Source organism: Gigantopelta aegis, chromosome 6 (genome assembly GCF_016097555.1).
Source record: "Gigantopelta aegis isolate Gae_Host chromosome 6, Gae_host_genome, whole genome shotgun sequence".
In the NCBI taxonomy this organism is placed as follows: Eukaryota; Metazoa; Mollusca; class Gastropoda; order Neomphalida; family Peltospiridae; genus Gigantopelta; species Gigantopelta aegis.
Genome location: NC_054704.1, coordinates 49,813,825 through 49,835,690, shown reverse-complemented (window position 1 = coordinate 49,835,690; position 21,866 = coordinate 49,813,825). Strand labels below are relative to the sequence as shown.

The window sequence follows — 21,866 nt, the reverse complement described above, 5'->3', positions numbered from 1 at the left end:
GACGTATAGTTAACCTGACAATCACATGTGTCTGTGACGCGTAAGTCAGCTACAAGTGCAACGGCTGTAAATAACTTTTAGTCGAAAATTATGTTAAATTTTGCTTAAAACCTGGCTTTTGAGGATATGTAAGAAATAGAATAATACATTCGTGTCTGTTAGGTACCATTTATCTCACAACTCGTTTAAAAACGTATCAAACTCGCTTTCGCTCGTTAGATACATTTTAAAACAACTCGTGAGATAAATGGTATCTAACGACCACTCATGTATTATTCTCTATTTAGTCATGGGGCGGGACGTAGTCCAGTGGTAAAGTGTTCGCTTGATGCGTGGTCGGTGTGGGATCGAGCCCCGTCGGTGGGTCAACTGAGCTATTTATCGCTCCAGCCAGTGCACCACGACTGGTACATCAAAGGCCGTGGTATGTACTATCCTGTCTGTGGGATGTTGCATATAACAGATCCCTTACTGCTAATCGAAAAGAGTAGCCCATGAAGTGTCGAAAGCGGGTTTTCTATCTCAATATCTATGTGGTCCTTAACCATATGTCTGACGCCATATAACCATAAATAAAATGTGTTGAGTTCGTCGTTAAATAAAACATTACTTTCTTTCTATTTAGTCCTATAAAATAAAGTATAAATTCTGTATATATACATGCATACATACATACATACACACATACATACACACATACATATTTTATACATATACTGTAAACCTGGAAAACATAGTATGCGTATAAATTCCGAACCCCAAGTCGCGACATTTATACGCACGCATTATTTTCGAACGCGTTATTTTTTACAGATGCAAACGGTCATTCGCGAAATTTAAACGTCGAGAACATGTGATAAGGTGTACGTATATTCGCGAAAAAAACACAACCCACGTCGCAATATTAATCCACTTTACAGTACATATGATGTACATATACTGGGGCGTAGCCAGAGAGGAAAAAGGTGCCGATGAAAACCCAGACCTGTAAAATAAATATCAGTGTCATGGGAAAAATAAAATAAATCTGGGGAAATTCTAGACGAGGCAAGCGCCTCATCTGCTTCATGCTAGCTACGCCATTGATATACATATGATATACATATACATGTACATATACAGTCATATATACATAGATACTTGGATACATACACACATACATACCATATATAGTCTATTTATTTTATTTATTTATTTATTTAATTTTATATTGAACTGCAGCTAGTGTGTATTTATTAAGTATTACTACCTGTTTTCTTTTCTAATTGACATTGCACGGGTATTTTGCTGATGTCACATGCACGTGCATTTTGTTTCATGCTGGAGATCGAATGTTCACGTGACGTTGTTCTTATAAATTGAGGTCATTCTCGCCTGTGGCATTTTATTTCATACAACCATGAGGTGGTTGTCGCGTGTTGTATTGTTTTTGGTGCTGTTGAGCGGTAAGAATATACTGTCATGTTTGTTAAAAAGACTGTTGCATCTTAAATAACATAGACGTATGGGCTCCATTTTTGTACGGTTTAGACTGATTTATTTTTTATTTTTTGCTTAAGTATTAAACGAAAATTCCCGAATCTGGATAACATTTATTCATATTGGCATTGCTGCCAAACAGCGGATTTCCGCCCTCAATATCCGCGTGGTCCTTACGCCCAACCATATGCCCGACGCCATATAACCGTAAATAAAATGGTGCGTCGTTAAATAAAACATTTCCTTCCAATCTAATTAAAATTAGCTCCACTATTACATGTGGTAGACCAGTAGAGCTAATTTTAATCAGATTGATTTCCTTCCTTCTGTTGCCAAACAGGTCATACAAGCGCTGCAAATGAACCGTAACACATTTTTACATCGATTACAAACAAAATTGTGGGTAGAATGATGGACATGTAATGATGAAAAGGTTTCGGGCAAACTCATTTTACCCAAATATACCTAAGTATCTTAGTTCGAATTTGAGCATTTCCTGCATTCTCCCCCCCCCCCCCCCCCCCCCCCCCCCCCCTCGTACATGTACAAAATTGTGCCCAAACTATATAAAGGTATGAATATGGCTCGTGTCTTAAACTATATTATTCCCACGGGCCTATTCATCTCTGGTGCATTTTAGACTAGTAGTAATTAATGAGTTTCCTCTTCGGGTTAAATGTACTGTGGTGTCGATAAAACTCTGTATTTTTTTTTTTTAAATAACGTACATTTCTATTTATAGGTTTTGTAAAGGGTCGCAACGATGAATATGCAGGTGACATTTATGACCCATTGTTTGGGTTCGACCTACTCGATGGGGATGTTGACGAGAGAGACGTCAGTTCGAAATGGGATCGAAGACGGCTGCGTCATGACCGCAAAACAATCGTGAAAGATGAACTGGAACAACTGTTGGATTCTCTTTATAAATCAGAACCTAAAGAGTTGAAGAAAGGACTTGATGTCGGTTCAAATATCGTAAACTCTGCTGGTAACTTCATGTCGCACGATGAGAGCGATAGATTTTTTCCATCGAGTCAATATTTCGAGGATCGTAGCACGGATGACATCGATGCATTGTTTCCATCGAGTCAGTATTTTGGGGATCGTAGTTTAGATGACCGCGATGTACTTCCATCGAGTCAACATATCGAGGATCGTAGTTTAGATGACCGCGATGTACTTCCATCGAGTCAACATATCGAGGATCGTAGTTTAGATGACCGCGATGTACTTCCATCGAGTCAATATTTTGGGGATCATAGTTTAGATGACCGTGATGTACTTCCATCGAGTCAATATTTTGGGGATCATAGTTTAGATGACCGCGATGTATTTCCATCGAGTGAATATTTTGAGGATCGTAGTTTCGATGACCGCGATGCATTGCTGTTCTCGGCGTCAGGTGATTTACCAATTGTGAAACGTAGTTTGAATAACGTTCATGTATCGCCGTCAAGTCTGCAGATGACGGGAACACCCTCTACAAGCAGAGCGGCTCTAACCGGCTCCCACGCTTCATCTAACAAGCTGATGCCGTCTAGTTCACGACCTCCAGTATTCCACAGCATTCAGCCCAGTCGTACAGTCTCGGGCGTCACCGCATCTACCCATCAGCATTCTCTTCACGTATCTCACAGCGGCAGATTTAGATCGGTTTCCAATATTCACAGGAGTCGCGGTGCAACATTTACATCGGCAACACCGTCGCTGCCGTCACACCACGCTTCTGTTCCAACCATAACCACAAGCGCTTTAGCACACTGGCCATCGGTAACTGGTAGCGTGGCCTTTCCACCGACTCGTTATTCTGATGCGGTGGGATCAAAATTGTCAACGCATTTTCCACACCAAGGATCGAAGTCGACTTTTGATACAGATTACACACATTGGCCCATGACGTCAAATGAATGGCCTTCTCCTCACTATCCGACAACTTCATACTTATTCCCGACGGCTACAGATTGGGAAATGCCGTCAACGATGATGCCAGACCACTCGCCGAAGGCCTGCTTTGACTTCCCTAGGCTAATGGTGAAGTATCTTGCTGGTTTTCCAAAAATCGACAAGGTGAACGGTATGTATAACATGTATCCCGATTATTAAACCACATCTAAGAAAGTGTTTTGGAATCCTTTTAATCTAACAATGTAAATTATATTTATACATGGTAATGTGATATGCGAATTTAAAAGTTTATAATTCGGCAATCGTAGAATAGTTATACCTAATCATTCTTGATTTACCAAAAACTAGTCTACCATAATTATATAAGTTTTCATTTTGTCATCGTGACCTTGACATACACCATACACGACCATTTTATAATATACATCCATGAGTTAATCCCTTGAACCCAATACGCACGCACGCACACTTGTATAATTAAGGTTTATTTTTCAAAACAAAAACGCCGATAAGTTTTATATACATGATTTGAAAATCACACATAAATTTAAAAAAAAATAATTGAATTGGTAATTGTGTAGGAACCTAGTTTTAAAAATGTGTTGTACTGATTTGTTTTAAAATGTGTTGTACAGATTTGTTTGAGGTAATTTTAGTATTAATGTAAATTTTCATTTGAACCATTTTTTAGAACATCCCAACATAACAAAACACAGCTTTCATGACGACGTTAAGAAGTCGTTGGAGATCTTTGCTATCATGAAGGACCCGAAAATGGCGGCCAAGGAACTAGTTCTTATGATGTCGGAGAGGATAATTCGAGAGATGTCGCACTGCCCCTCATCCGTGGTCAACAGAATAGTAGTGTGTTAGTATATGGTTTTCTCTACCAATAATCTACTTGAAATAAACAAACCTCGATGTCATTAATGGTAACATATATGGATTGCGGCAAAACTGCGTGCAGGAAAGTGGACAGATGCGGCGGGGGGTTGGATTGCCAAATCTAATGGGAGATTTTTCGTTCTCTGTATAAAACTCGTGCAAACATGGAAATCGCCATATTTAATATATACAGATCTCAAATGGAAGTTGCCCCTTCCCCCAATAGACCTATGTTAAAAATCCGATGGTTTAAAACGGAAAGGGCCTTGTACAGTTTCTAAAAAGAGCTAACGCTGGTGGGTTTTTTTTGTTTATCTGAATGGGGTGATAAGGTTAGTTGAACGCTGGAGTGTTTATGGTTATCTGGAGAAAGGATCGGGTTTTGTAACCAAATTTACTGAAAAAGGGTTTACATTGCATATAATCTTTTCTTTTAACTATATGCCTATGCTAAAATGGTGGTCAAAGGCCGTGGTATGTGCTTTGTCTGTGGGAAAGTGCATATAACATATCTCGACTACGTGTCAGAAGTACCAAATGTTAAATCCAATAGACAATGATTAATTGGTGTGCTCTAGTGGTGTCGTTAAACAAAACACATTTTTGCTAAAATGGCTAAATATGTCTGCTAAAATAGTTACAATTGAAAATTGTTAGAGTATATTTTGTTTCAACCATATAGATGCCATGAGTAGAGCGTTTCAGAACCACGTCATGCAGGAATGGAGACTGCACAACCTCACCATCACTTTGTCCAGATTTGTGCCGAAGCCACTCTTCGTGGCGAGAAAGTTGGTAACGGCGCTGCACAAAACCATGACAGAATCTTTGATGAAACCAGTCCAATTGGACGTGTTCCAAGGTATTGACATGTCCAAACATTTGTGTATAGTCTTAATCTAGCTTCGGTATTTTGTCATCCAGTTGGCATTGCTTAACTAATTTTAACGCATTTTTATACAAACGGTTCTTTAAAAACAATTAGAAAAGTCAAAATTTAGTTGTAGTTTTTATTAAATTTAAATTAACATGAGTATAAAAAGTTTAAGTATTTTCTCAAAAGCTCAAATTAGTTAGGTATTTATGCTGACGATTTATAATAAACATGGCATCCATCTTTCCCAAATGCAATACTTTATGTATCAATTGAGATGTTTTGTGTTGATTAATAACACGATTGTTTTTATATCGCAGATAAAATTCATGTAATTTTAAAAAGTTGAATCTGTATCCGGACCAGAGATTCCCATCTGCTGCCAATACCAGACATATCATTTATTGCAAAACCTTTGAGACGGCAATAATATTTGATCCTCGTATCCTTGATTTGTGTTAAAGCTGTAACCCATAGTATACATTTACACATTTGAAAGTTCCCATCTTGAACGAGTTTGACCTGTATATTGGTAGTTATAATTAAACAATTGTGCAATACTATATCCGTGGACATTGGTATTTGCTCCATTGAATTGACTGTAGGATATCAAAATAACCTTAGGTGGTTACCCGATGTAGACGATTTAGATACACGTATAGTCTGTTTGTTTTAAACACCTGTTTGTATTTCACACTAAGCATTTGATTATTTATTGCAGAAGTGAACAGGTTTGTGATGCAACTTTACCACGACTTGGTAAATGCCTTTCACCAAAGTGCCATGCAAGAGCAGAAGATAAAACGTATCGTAAAACAGAACTTCTTCACGAGTACATTGCCGACATTGTTACATTGTAAGAGTGCAAACGACATGAAAAGGCTGTATTTGCTAAATGAAGATCTTCAATCAAGAAGGTGTGGATTTAATTTTTCATTGTACTTAGCCTTGGGAACTGTTTAAGAAAACATTTGACACGTAATATTTGGGGGTGGGGGGGGGGGGGGGGTCTTAACTGAACGGAACAGTTTGTTTTTGGAGATGGGAACGATACGAGGGCGGTCTAGAATAGATCTGGACCCCGTTTTACGAAGTTGTCTTGGCGCCAAATTCACCTCAAGTGCATAAGGTATTTATGGACTTGCGCTAAATCCCAAGTAAAACGGGGCCCTGGTATTGAATGAACGGCTATAATAGATGCATACAGTACAAAATACATACTACTCAAAAGAATTTAAGGGTCAGACGATATTTTCGACATTATTTTCTGAATGTCAATTATATTGGCTAGACCATAATGTCACGCATGGTATTGTTCCATTTTGACGAAAGTGGGTCTAAGCAACCCATAAATTAATTAAAATCCACTGTCATTGACACTGTCGACTAGTTCTAATGGCGAAAACATGCTTACATTTGCACGTAAATTAGGGCGAAAGCGAAAGGTCTGCTAAGTGCCCATAACTTGCTTTTTCACAAAGCGCTTCATTTGCACGCTTTGCATGTGTATTCCATGTTCCCAATGCTGAATTTCCGTATAATTGGAGCTTGCGTTCGTGTACGGTGCACTCAAATTCAACAATGGTACGACGTCAACTGACTATCGAAGATCGAGGAAGGGCTATTGCTTGGCTTCAGGATGGCTTCAGGATGGCAATACGCAAAGAAATGTTGCTCTGAGACTTGGTGTCAGTCAGAGTGTCGTTGGCCGACTGTGGCAACGGTACCAAGCAACGAATTCTGTTCAAAATCATCTACGTTCGGGAAGACCCCGAAGCACTACAAATAGAGAGGACCGCTACATCACCAATATGGCTCTACGTCAACGCACAACCACTGCACGCCGATTACGTGACACGATTACGTGACAATCTGCGGACTGCGACTGGAACTCGAGTGTCTGATCAAACCATACGCAATCGTCTGAGGGCCAATAATCTACGCATCTGCGGTGGCAACGTGTTCAGTGGGGTCGAGTGATGTTCACTGATGAGTCCAGGTTTAGTCTCCAGTTCAACGACGGTCGGGTTCGTGTCTACAGACGTCCTGGGGAGCGCTTCGCTGACGTTAACGTTAGACAACGTCACCGGTTCGGTGGTGGCAGCGTCATGCTGTGGGGCGGCATCTCTATCCACCACAGGACCCACCACAGGACCCCCCTCTGTGGTGGATGGCAATCTGAATGGAATCCGCTATCTGAATGAGATTATCCGGCCCTTGGTTCTCCCAGGCCTTCAGCAGATTGGCGGCGGGGCAGTTCTGCAGGATGACAATGCCAAGACCCCACCGCGCCAGGGTGGTAACGGACTTTCTCAGACAACAGGTATCGCCAGGATGGATTGGCCAGCATATTCGCCTGACTTGGCCCCAATAGAGCACGCCTGGGACGAATTAGGCAGGAGAGTTCGGGATAACCATGCCCCTCCGGCCAACCTTCATGATCTGGGTCAACTTCTTATGGCAGAGTGGCAGGCCATTCCCCAATAGTTCTTCAGACGTCTGATCAACAGCATGAGGCAACGATGTGTCGAGTGTATTCGCGCCAGAGGTGGATTCACACACTATTAAACAACCTTCAACTTTGACAGCATGTCATGTGACTTTCTTAAATATAAAAATGTTGGTGTACTTTACATCATCAATCTAATACTCTGAAAACTTATTTGGTTATAAATTTTTGACCCTTAAATTCTTTTTGAGTAGTATATACATGAATACAGTACAGAACTGTAAACTGTTATTAAACACAGGACGACATTGTGAATATTTTAACATCGAATTTGTATTATAAATGTATTCCATGCTTGCCCATTTTAGCAAGAAATATAAATTTAAAAATGTATTAAAACATTGTACAGTATAACGCAAAATGTGGCCTACTGTGCATAGGTACATCTTGTATATTCATTACACGTATTCTGTTATATGTATTACAACTGTCTTTATTTAGACTTGATGATGGTGAAATTCTGAATGTTCTAATTCACATCGTAAAGCATCCCGGATTGCACACCCCGCCATCCAGAGCTGTCCAATTGACGTCTGCTATTCGTCCATTGGTGAAGCAGGTTTTTCTGATGTACAAAAACATTTTGGAGTCGGCAATTAATGGGAATCTCAAAGATATCAACCGCTTTGGCAATGTTCTCGGTAAGTATAACGTAAAGGTGATATTAAAACATTTAAATAGTGTATGTATGTAAGATTGTTTTTTATACTATATAATATATATATATATATATATATACTCTTCAAAAAAAGAAACGCAAAAGGGTACAAATGGGTTATAACTCCGAATTTATGTTTCCTACCGGTTCATGCTTTGTGAATATAAGGTCATTGCATGTCCCAAACACATTCCCACGGTTACATTCGATAAAACGCAGCTACTGTACAATAAAGTTCCAAAATGTGAATATTCTTGCAAACCATGTCACCACTGCACGTGCGTTGTCTGCAGTGCAACATGAACACCGACAGTATAAAAGTGCAGGGTGTTCGCTTGCCTGGCCTCTGTATCTGGCCGACAGTTGATAATCCAGGATATGCCACGTCTCAGTGAACCGCAGAGAAACAATGCCATCGGCCGACTAGACGCAGGCGAATCCAGAACGGCCGTTGCCAGGGCATTCCATGTGTCCCCAAGCACCATCTCCAGACTGTGGGACCGTTACCAGCAACATGGATCAACACGTGACCTCCCTAGATCCGGTCGACCACGGGTCACTACCCCCGGGCAGGACCGCTACATCCGGGTACGCCACCTTCGGGAACGATTGACTACTGCCACCTCCACAGCCGCAGCAATACCAGGTTTGCGCAGGATATCCGACCAGACCGTACGGAACCGCCTACGTGAGGTAGGAATTCGTGCCAGACGTCCAGTTCGAGGTGTCATCTTAACACCACAACACCGACTCCGACTGCAGTGGTGCCAGATTCATCGACAATGGCCTCAACTGCGATGGAGACAGGTGTGGTTCAGTGACAGTCCCGATTTCTGCTTCGACGTCATGATGGAAGATGTCGCGTGTATAGGCGTCGTGGTGAACGTTATGCGGCAAACTGCGTGCAGGAAGTGGACAGATTCGGCGGGGGTAGTGTCATGGTGTGGGCAGCCATCTCACACACTGGCAGAACTGACCTGGTCCACGTGCAGGGCAACCTGAATGCACAGGGCTACATTGACCAGATCTTCCGGCCACACATCGTTCCAGTTATGGCCAACGCCAACGCAGTGTTCCAACATGACAACGCCAGGCCTCACACAGCACGTCTCACAACGGCTTTCCTACAGAACAACATTAATGTCCTTCCTTGGCCATCGATATCTTCGGATTTGAACCCAATTGAGCATCTATGGGACGAGTTGGACCGACGCCTCCGACAGCGACAACCACAGCCCCAGACCCTGCCCGAGCTGGCAGCAGCCTTGCAGGCCGAGTGGGCCACCATCCCCCGGGACGTCATCCGTACTCTGGTTGCTTCAATGGGCAGGCGGTGCCAGGCAGTTGTCAACACCGCGGAGGCCACACCCGGTATTGACTCCAGATGACCTTGACCTTGGTGGTGTGTCCTATCACTTACTCACAATGGACTAGAGTGAATTGTGAACAATCCTGCAACATTTGGTAATTATCGGACTCACCTTCAATAATTAAATTATTTCTCCAAATGTTACGACAATGTGGTTTTGCGTTTCTTCTTTTGAAGAGTATATATATATATATACTATATATACTATATATATACTATATATATACTATATATACTATATACTATATACTATATATATATATATATATATATATATATATATATATATATATATATATATATATATATATATATACACACACACACGTAATACACACACACGTACGTATACACACACACACGTACGTATATACACACACACACACACGTACGTATACACACACACACACCACATATACTCGCGGAACAAAGTTCCTGTGCACCAAATGATTGCATATAGAATATAATTTACTTGAAATCTGGTTATAAAAATTTCAGTAACTGAACGTGTAATCACTCCATCGATATTCCAGCGGTGTCCTGTCAATTGTACGAGCTATTCATACTTTGTGATCACACGTTGCATTACTAGCATTCTTGGTCACGTGCTCCTGTTTGACGTCATTTTTCTTATCATTGGACTAACTGTTGTATGGATTCTCATCACTCAGGAAAATATTTTTGTTGGTATCTGATCGTCGGTGTTATGTCACGCCTCCCAGAAAATGGACTCCTTCGAACGATGGGTATGATTGAGGTTATAACGGCAGAAACGCTGTTGCTAGTAATTTTGGTATTCATTGGCGTTAATCAGAACACTGTACAATATCTGCGGAGATGTTCTCGACAGTTTAGGGGTACTAGGGATCTTCCATGTTTAGGGAGTCGACACGTGACGCCACGTCAGAAAATCGTCAGTATTAAGCGGGTGCACATATGGAATCATTTGGAAATGATACATTTAACATCCTAATGCATCTGAGTTAAGGTTAATCGGTGGAGGAACTGAACGCAACCGATTAGGTGATAACAAAGTACGACCATGACCATACATCGGTACGTTCGGTTACATCACCGACGGCGCACCAAGCATTTTGTAGACAGGAACTTCAGGTTTAGAAGGCAGAGGATCACAGTATTTTTAACAGATAAATAGTACATCTGTGTAAATCACAATATTTTTAAATTAGTCCTACTGAAATTTTAATGATGCACAGGAACCTTTTTCCGTGAGTATATAAGCAAGCGTATCAAAGCGCGTGTTAAATGAATATGGAAAGAATGTATCTCTGTGGTAGAGCGCTCGCCTTAGTTTTGATAGGCGTAGGATTGGTCGCCATCAATAGATGCAAGTAAAAGCTGTGGTGTATACTGTTCTGCTTAAACATTCAAAATTAGACCGTGTGGCTGCACTTGTTTTTTGGGTTTTTTTTGACAGCATCGATAAAGCAAATTTTTAGATGCTAAATAGCCGTAGCTTTGAATGTGCGGAAATTTCGTTAAAACATGCCTTGCCGAATGTATAATACAGTAGGTGGTAGAGAAATACACGTTAATTGCTTAGCTATATTGATCAAATGTAATTTAGGGAGGAAAAAAACCTAAAAAAAAAAAGAAAAAAGAAAAAAAGTTATAACCAGATTACCGTAACTGGCTGGCACTAGAACTAACGTATTTAGTTAGGCGTAATTGATTTTTTAATGGGTAAAGAAAGTCTTTTTTCTTTTTCTTTTTTTAAAGTACAGATTAAAAATTTTAATGTTGGAACAAAAACATGAATTGACCGTGTATGCATAATCAGATTTTAAAGTAATACATGTATATATGCAGTGTACTAAATGTGACTTTATAAGAGTTGTAAACCTGCGATTCTGAGGATGTTTATTTACGTGTATTTTAGATGAATATCAGTTGGGCGTTTTCAAGATGTTGCTGACTAAGTTCGGCTGGATATCCACAACGGGTAATGTACTGAATTAACTAAGTTCAAGGTCAGACCGAGTCTCGCTGGATGTTCACCTAATAGTTCCTTTTATAGAAATATTTCATACGTTAAACATGCGGACAAATGCCAATCTTGATACTATCCCTGGAGCACAATGCTGGTTTTGGTTATTAGTACTCTTACTGTCTGTACCACATAGTTTTCAGATTTTTTCTTTTCACAATGTCCCCGTCGGTGGGTCCATTGGGCTATTTCTCGTCGCAGCCAGTGCTCCACAACTGGTGTAACAAAGGCCGTGGGATGGTGCATATAAAAGATCCCCTTGCTGCTAATCGAAAAGAGTAGCCCATGAAATGGCGACAGCGGGTTTCCTCTCAATCAATATATGCGTGGTCCTTAACCGTCTGACACCATATAACCATAAATAAAATGTGTTTAGAGTGCGTCGTTAAAATAAAACATTTCCTTTTTCACAATGCCTTGAGATATTGAAGTGAAATTGTGTATAACTGTATCATGTTCGGTTACAAATAAGTTCGACTTTTGACTATTTACCCATTTTTGAATGGTCATGACAAATGTGTTCCGGACGTTGTTGCTTTTTTCAATGTCCAAAGATATGGAGCTAAAATTACATAGATTCATCATGCTCTGTAACAATTTATATAACGATTTATGGCCTTTGAACTTGGGAGATAAAAAAAAAAATGTTGGGCCCGGCGGAGTCGTGTATTGCTTAGCAGTACACTAAAGGCAACAATAACAATATAACATGTACCAATTTATAACTAACCAAAATGTGGCGTACAGACGGACAAAATGGCAAATGCAGTCCCCATCCCATGCCAACGTAAATGTTGCATCATATTTTAAGCATGCGGACAAATTAGTAACGGTAACTGAAGAGGATTTTGTTCAAATTTAAAAACAAGTGGAATAAAATAAGTTAAAAAACGTTTTACTGCAGCACAAATTTTCTCAGCATTTCTTATCGTACCATATTAAACATCCCCCCCCCCCCCCCCCAAAAAAAAAAAAAAAAAAAAAAAAAAAAACGTTGCTATAGACAGTATATTTTTCTGCATAAAATATTAGAAGTTGTATATCAAACGTGTTTCTGATCGTTTTAATATTTGTAGTAGGTTAAATTTTATTTTATTTCCAAAAAGGTTTTTTTCCGTAAAATTTCAGTTTATTTCAAAATATTTTTTCGTACGTACGAAATTATTTTAAGACCAATCAGGTTTGGGCTTCTTACAAATATTAAGACGACCAGAAACACATTGAATATACAAGACACATATTAAATACATTCTTGTTACTAATATTCTAAACAAGAATGTATAAGTTTAATCGTAGAAATATTTTATTAGTCGGAAACCTCTTACAATGCAGCAAACTCAGGAAGGTCCCTTTAAGAATCGAACATTACTATTGGCTGGAGGCAGACGGGGTCAAAGTTTAATAGCATAAGAAGCTAATCAAATTTTAGAAAATATTGCATACGTCCACCAGTTTTGTTTACTTGGCATTTATATCTACTAAGTACTGGTCACTTGATTATAGCCTCATAGATTTATCATGTGTAAACATAAACATTTTAGACAGAAACTAGTATGGATTTCGGGCTAACGATGATGTTCCTTTTTTGTTTAGGAATTTCAACTGAAAATGAAGCCAAGAATCTTGTAGAGTTGGAATACCAGGATATAAACACTCTGAAAAGGTAAACGCCGACAAGATGCTTTAAAACTGGGATTAATTTTACAAAATGGTGTACACGCATCATAACGATATTTGTTTTTGATATACCCTTGTATCTATTAAACCTCAACATGATGCACAGATACTGTTACAAATGTGGACATTTTATTTTGTCCAAATAGATATTTGAATGATTGATTGCATCGTGTATATGATTCTGCAATATATGCAATTGGCACACTATCAAACGTATTCCTTGAAACCAAAAACATCTTGCTTCAAATGGGAGGTTTATGATCACAATGCAAAATCGGTTGCATACCAATATAACCATTTTACGGTATTAGGGGCGGGACGTAGCCCATTGGTCAAGCGTCTGCCCGATGCGCGGTCGGTCTGGAATAGATCCGTTGGTTGGTCCATTACTCGTTCCAGCCAGCGCACCACGTCTGGTATATCAAATTCCATGGTATGTGGCATGTCGTCTGTGGGATGGTGCATATAAAAGATCCCTTGCTACTAATGGAAAAATATTGCGGGTTTCCTCTAAGATTATTCTGACAATGTTTTGGGGGGGTTTTGACGCCCAGTAAACAGATTACAGATTTAATGTGTGCCATGTAAACATTAAAAAAAAAGTACATTCCTGAGTTTGCTGCAATTTTGAAGATGTTATCGACTGACGGACTTAAAAGGAATGCTAAAGCAAGGCTTTTGGACTGTGTGCATATTCAACGATACATAATACACATTATTGCTTAATATCAACCAGTATAATCGTATAGTTAATTAATAAAACGGTTAAATGTGACGGCTATTATATATAACGGGCACAGCCATTTTGTACCATCCCAGTGAATACGCCCTCTGGCGAGCTGGTGGTTACGTAATTCCTAATGTGTCACGTCAGGAATTAGTCTTCGAACTGAAGAAACAAAACATACCTGATTTTTGCGGATGCATCTCAATATTCTGTAATAAGTCATCCCAGTAAGCCAGCAATTATATATTACTTTTAATACAAAATAAACCACCATTGTCAGTGTTGAAATAACTGTATTATGTTTTGTACATAAATTAACCCACGTACTGAAATAATAATCCGAGTGTTTTCTTGGTTAATTGGTCTTTTGTTTCCGTGGCCTGTACCTGTGGTTCCTGATTGGTAGGTATATATTTAGACGGTCCCCAGACACTGTCTAGACACACTAAAAGGACGTGCCTCTTTTATTAAGATCACAAGGTATTGTCTGACAGCCGCGCGGACGCCCCTGAAATCGTAATGGACATTATCAGCCGTCCTGCTTTATTACTGTAAGTAATTCTGTAAAACCCTTGATTAAGTAGACTTCCTATCTAAAATCACAAAACTGACCAATTACGTAATCCAAAGAAAATAAAATTATCACTTGGGTATGTGAGTGGTCGTTTTTGCTCGAACGTACCCTACCAATAGGCCTAATAATAAAAAAAAGTTTTCTTTGGATTTTTTTAAAGAAAAAAATACTATAACTCCATTTCGTTCTATTGATGCAAATTGAAATATATTTAGTTAAATAGTTTTATTATACTATCAAGTCATATACTATCAAGTCATTTATGTTTTACAAGTCGGGTTGATGAAAGCGAAGCGCCTTGTCGTAAATTAGATCATTTGTTTACACTGTGCATAATAGAGAAGTTGGACCTGAGCTGACGTCACTTCGCCCCAAGCTATACCACCAGACGTCACAAAAACAAACAAAATGGCTGCCCCCAGTTAGCAGGAATAATCATGGTTTTTTATTAATTCTAAAATTACGCGTTTTTTCATTTGTTAAAGTGTCGGTATGTGTTGGTGGTCCGTGTTGGTGGTCCGGGAATGATATTTCCAACACACAAGGCTCTTGCTCTTGTTGGGAGTTTAGTCTACATTTTAACGTTATACAGACACTGATATTCTAAACAAGAAAATATATAAAATATATGTAAGTTTAATCGTAGAAATATTTTATATGGAAACATGTTACAATGCAGCAAACTCGGGAATGTCCATTTTTACGATATTAAAATTATGTAACTGACGCCCAAATAACGATTGTTCTTTCGTTACAGCATTGCGGACGACATAAAGGTCAAAGACGTCATACATAACCTGACTGTAATACGTAGCAGGTTGACTTCCCTCGTCAACAGAAAGTGTGAACGCGCGAAAACCCGTGGGTCCACGCTTCACCCGGTATGCACAGCAGTTAACCCGTGACGCAGCAGGGTGTGGAATAAATGTTTATAATTAAAACAAAAAAACAATTGTTCTTTTTCCTTTAGTATACTACAACGTAGCCCAATTATTGTCAAGCGCTGTTCCAGGATCGATCCCCATCAGTAGGCCCCATTAGACTATTTTTCGTTCTAACCAGTGTACTACGACTGGTATATCAAAAGCCATAGTATGCGCCTTCATATCTGGGATGGTGCATATAAAATATCCCATGTTTAAAAAAAAATGTGCCCGGGTTTCCTCAAATATATATTTTTTTTTTTACCAAATGACATCAATAGCAATTAATAAATGTTCTTAGTGGTGGTGTTAGTAAAACAAACTTCAACTTAGTATATTATAAATGTAAAGTTAAGCGCTCTTTGTAGCAAGTTTGGGATGGGGTTGGAGGTGGGTGGGTGGGTGGGAGATGCGCATATCTAGTCCAGCCTCCCCGTAACATTGGTTTCTGATAAAGTGTTTTGGAAATAACGTTTTGTGCCATTTGGAAAGCAATCGGCTCGTATAACCTGCGTCGCCCAAATATCAAATTGGTGACGCTCAAACTTTGGTTGTGCCAGTATAAAATTACCTTTTTAAAATCTGTCTGAAGTGACTGTGATGTCTCCCAAAGAGTAGGGGTTTTCTGCAGTCGAGCAATATTCGGCGAGCTCTGGCTTTTATTTACATATTCATATTCCGAAGTCCATTTGGGCTTAGTTATGGAGTTTCAAAATAACTCCATATCATTTGGAATTTGTTGCATCACGGTTATATTAAATGATGACTCCTGGGGGTTTTATGATTGTTATGTATACTTGACCACCCCACCCCACCCCACCCAAAGAAAAGAAAGAAGAAAAATAGTTTGATGCTTATACCTCATTTTGACATGCATATGCTTTTAATCTTTTTGCCGAATTATCCTTTTTATTATCAAACAACTTTAATAATAAAGTATTGGTATGTGCATGGCGGGTGATACCGGTAGGGTAGAAGATGTTTTTCTTTCGCATTAACGCCTCGTATCGATAATTCTTTAGGCTCGATCTTGTACAGGTGATTTTACCAGCAGGGTTTGCTTATAGTCGAGTATTCGTCCCAGGTGTAATATGCCATAAGATCCATCGCCGTATGGAAATCTGAGTTTTGATATCGATGCCAATATATACATAAAGGAATATCGGTCGATTTCAATGGTATAATTCCGGTATTACTAAAGAGCATATATAGAAAATGCCATATTTTCCATTCGGTAAATGCGGCTACACATGTCCTCTAATTATTGATAAGGCCTACAGACAGTTTCAAAGAGCCATCGTTTAGAGACGTTCGGGGATGTCAATAAACAAATATATCTTTTTCTATTTTGTCGGTTTTATCATCTTGATTCATGTAGAACCTTTTCAAATGGAGAAAACAATTTTACACTATTTCAAATATAATGCAAACAAATGTAATGCATGCAAAATCTGATGGCAGCCATTTTGGATTGATTATTATGTGGGCCAAAATGATCCTATATTAACTTTTACTCTTATTAAAGGAACACGCCCTAGTTTTTAAAAACTAAGGCATATTTTTGATTATTATAGCCGTTTTTATTAACTGAAATCGTACTTTACTTAGATTTTATGGTTTAGATTATCAATTCGAAGTGTTTTTGGTCTTCCTGGTGTTCAACATCACAATATGCATTTATCATATTTTTAAAAACGCACGTGCGTGCGTCTGAGAAGTAAATTGTGGAGTCGAGTTTGTCTATTTTTAGAGGGTATTTCACCATATCAGTCATACTCGTGTTTCACTCAATTGTAACTTTATCCAAATGTGTTACAGGTTTGTAGATTAAATAAACGGTGTTAATTTTCACGGGTTGAAACTAGTCTGTCCCTTTAACTAAATGACAAAAGCAGACGTCGACATATTATCACATGCAACTAATACTTTCATGCTTAAAGAAGCAGAATGCATACTGTCACGATTAAAGTCTTAAATCGACAAAAGTACCGGTGAGGTACATGATACGCCCATCAGGAGTTTGATGGGAAAACCATATCTATATTAATGAATGTTACGGGTATGATTCAAGTCTTAATTACGTGAAATTTTTGCAATGGGATGGATGAACAGTTTGTTTTGGACCAACCACCATCCCAAGTTGTTCCTACATTTAGTTTGATCTTGTGTGCAAAATATGATCTGGACAAGGATTTACTGTTATGTGTAGTACACCGTGAAAAGTAAATCACATTGACCTAGTAATAGTACGCGACACGCCACCATCCTAAGTTGTTCCTACATGTGAGGTTTGGTGGTCCTGTATGCAAGATATGGTCCGGACAAGAAAGTTAACAGACCGACATACGGATGGACAACGCCATACCATCATACGACCCCTCGTAGATGGGCGCATAAAAATGGGAACGTGCACGCATATGTTACGAAGCCGCGGGTGTTTAAGCATTGTAAATGTATGTAGATACACATGTAAGACACACACAGGCTTTGTAAATTCGGCCCAATATATTTGTGAAATGGGACTTTGGACCTTCACAAATATCTTCTCGTTGTTTGGTTTTAGTACCCCGAACCAACATGTAGTTTCATCAAGAGATGTGTACAACTGATAAAATAAGCAAAAAAATCCTGCAGCTTTCCATGTCCGGTCCAAAAAGAAATAGCGGCCGTACAGAATTCGGGCTTCATTTTACGAAGTGATCTTAGCGCTAAAATCACCTTAGTGTATAAGGTAGTTAACACTTAAGGTGATTTTAGCGCTAAGATCGCTCTTCGTAAAGCGGGGCCCTGGCTCCGTATTCATAAACGTACTAAGTCAATGTATGCAATCTAATTAAAATTAGCTCCACTATTACATGTGGATCTAACACCAGCCAGCTGGAGCTCATGTCCACCAATCAAAACCGTACTTGCAGAATCCTGCCAGTGATTTAAAAATAATTTGAAAACATTCCGAATTATTCTGAGGGTATACGGCATGTTTCGTGTGACTTACGAATCCCTTAAAACATGTTTTATTTTATAAAATAAACAATTTGTAATGTAAAACTGAAGGTAGTACTATACCAAATAACTTCCGGCTGGGTCAAAGTTGGAGGTGCACCGAACTTTTGATAGAGAAGTGAACACCACAAGTCCTGTGATTGGTTATAAATGTGAGTGTGTTGGTTGTAAAAAATAATAGTTTCATCTGGGTAAAATAAATGTGCAATTTTATTTCATCTAGTACCAATGTGCTTGAAACATGTATGGGGTACCTGTAAAAAAAAGTACTCAAATTTTGTGCGAAACTAGGGTAGTCATAGACGCTACCCGTTATGTCAGAAACGAGCAGCTTGACCCCCATTTTTTCTGATTCACTTTAAGTGTAAGGGGTGGTAGTATTTATATCCGTGGCGTTTATGTCGGTTGATACGTTGCAGGTAGGAGTTTTAGCCGCATATGTTACTATTGTCGTCTATGGGATTTGATTTGGTAGTATACACCCTGGAGACTGATTTAGTGTTTTTTTTAATAAATAAATAATTTTTAATGTACAATTGAAGACTGATAACCCACCCCGTACGTATTGGTATGGTTCGCTGTGATTGGTCAATATTTAAATTATTATTTACAGACGAAATGTTACCTGGACATTGGGGACTACGCAGTGTTGTTAGTATTAAATCACTGACAGGATTCTGCAAGTAAGGTTTTGATTGGTGGACATGAGCTCCAACTGGCTGGTGTTAGATCCACATGTAATAGTGGAGCTAATTTTAATTAGATTGCAATGTATGATACCTAAATACATACTTAAAGTACATAGATAAGTATCATACATTGACTTGAGTATGTTTATGAATACGGAGCCTGGAGCTTAGACTATTATTACTCAAATGGAGCAAGATTTAAGTCGGTAGTAGGACTGTTTTTACCATCCCACCAGTGCTCTACGAGTGCAGGTATCGAAATAAGCATAATGTCTGGTAAGTTGGTGAATGGATTTATGTTTAACAGACACCCCAGTATAAAAAATACATCTGCTATTGGGTGTCGGATAATGGTAAATATAAAAATTAATTGTTGATCAACATCAATATTACTTTTTATTTTTGTATGGCAAAACAAACCTGACCTGATAAAAAGAACAATACTAGTGCAAGATTATGAAAAAGGTGGGCTTAAAATGTTAGATATTATACATTTCTCTACAGCATTAAAACTGACTTGGTTATAAAAAGACTGTTTGGGTCCAATTCTAAATTGGCAAATATTTTTCAGTCTATAACAGGTTTAACAACCAGAGACTTAATTATACCAGGTGATTTTTTAATTCAGCTTAGGATAAAGAAAATTAAAAATATGTTTTGGAAGGATGTATTAAATAGTTGGATTTTATTTCAACAAAAATTAACATTTCAAAATGAAGAAGAAATTCTAAGTTTGAACATTTGGAATAATAGTAATATACTAATAGACAGAAAACCTATATTATATAAGAATTTCATTGAAAAAGGCGTTTTATTATTTATATGATTTACTAGATAGCCAAGGGCAGTTTATGGATTATAACACTTTTAATGCAAAATATAATATACGATCAATTTTTTTAGAATATGCGTCTTTAATATGTGCAATCAAATTATTTGTACGAAACAAAACAAACATCCAGTATTTCCTTCGAAAATAAAGCTTCTTGCGAAAAACAAATCGGGAAGTAGAGAAATATATAAAATACTGAATAAGGCTACTGTAGTTCCTACATCACAATTGAAATATTCTCGTGAAGGATGTTTTCCTCCTTCAAAATGGGCAAAGTATGTCTTCCATTTATGATTTTGAAAGACCCAACTCTCCTATGGTTTCAGTACCAAATTTTACATAGGATTATACCAACAAATTCGTTTTTATATAAAATAAAGTATATTGCTTCCAGTACTTGTAACTTTTGTAATCAGCAACCAGAAACATTGCAACACTTGTTTTATGATTGCCCTAAAGTCAGTGAACTTTGGAAAACTATAGAACAATGGTTACAGCAAAAAGACGAATATATACAGCTTGATAAAAGTATGGTTCTATTCGGGAGTATACATACAAATCATAAATTTGTGAATTGGCTTATTGTCAATGTAAAGCATTATACATATAGAACAAAACTTCAAAAGAATATACTTCTTACAACTGGAATTAAAAATGTAATTACAGATAAATTACAAATAGAGAAATGCATACTCTATAAAACTGTTCACATAAAAAGAGTTTGATGAAAACTGGGCACCTTGGCAAAGATGTCTAGAAAATTAAACTTAGCCTTAATAGTTAAAAATAACTCCAATATAAGATGCATACTGTTGGTGGTGTAGTTTTTTTGTAACCTAAAAGCCAATAACGTTTGTTTTCTATATTTGGAAATATGGATTTTTCTCTTCTTCTTTTCTCTCTGTCGATCTGTTTAATTTCCCCTTTTATTATATATTTAGTCTGTCATTAATTTTGTGCTCCAAATTTGACCGTTTCAATTAACTAGTAATTTTATTGAATGCACTTTATATTTATGTATCTATTGTAAGATAATGATTTCGGGTCCCAACCCTGACATTATCAATATATAAATATCTGGGGCAATAAATATATTTAAAAAAAAAACCTAAAAAAAACTACTAAAATTAAGTTGAAAACAGAGGGTAAAGATCTGTTCAAAAGTATAAGTATCATAAGTAAGAATTTTTTTATTAAAAATCAATACTCTTCAAGACGAGTTTAGGGTGAGGCAAGTTGGTAACCATAAAATACAAGCCTGGTAACATGTGTTATGACACATTTATCACATTTACATTATTACTATGTACTTGAATACCCCATAACGGACACACTGACACTTTGTTATCCATTCATATTACTTTTCTCACTGTAGTTACTAAGAATATATATTTAATAAAAAAAAAACCCATAACTGATCAAAGGTTAAGGTTGTAGGTTTTGTTAAAATAAGAATTTGTGGAGGACAAGTAACCTCAACGGCTGTTCTAGACTCATTTTGATGCCTGTAAATTGTATATCAAAAGTTGTCGAGTGTTCCTGCAACGGTCCTGCCTAACAAAGTGCACATAAAAGATACCTTCCTGATTTTTTTTGTAGGAGTAGCAGATTTCCTCTCTCTCTATTTAGCATCGACATAACCGTACATCGAACATTATATAGCCATAGGTGAAACCGAGACGACATGTTGTTAAACAAACATTTCTTTCCTTACTAAAATAAGCCTGCAACAAAAAACTCAACGGAACATG

General features: G+C 38.0%; 1 protein-coding gene across 1 annotated transcript; it reads left to right on the top strand.

The window, feature by feature from the left end:
- The first annotated feature begins 1,308 nt into the window (after window positions 1–1,308).
- Window positions 1,309–15,617, top strand: LOC121374009. Its single transcript, XM_041500881.1, has 9 exons — window positions 1,309–1,445; window positions 2,222–3,556; window positions 4,079–4,255; window positions 4,955–5,134; window positions 5,868–6,063; window positions 8,097–8,296; window positions 11,583–11,645; window positions 13,284–13,353; window positions 15,426–15,617. Exons 1-9 carry the CDS (start codon window positions 1,400–1,402, stop codon window positions 15,571–15,573), a joined length of 2,415 nt encoding a protein of 804 aa, XP_041356815.1. The 5' UTR covers window positions 1,309–1,399; the 3' UTR covers window positions 15,574–15,617.
- Window positions 15,618–21,866: the final 6,249 nt, after the last annotated feature.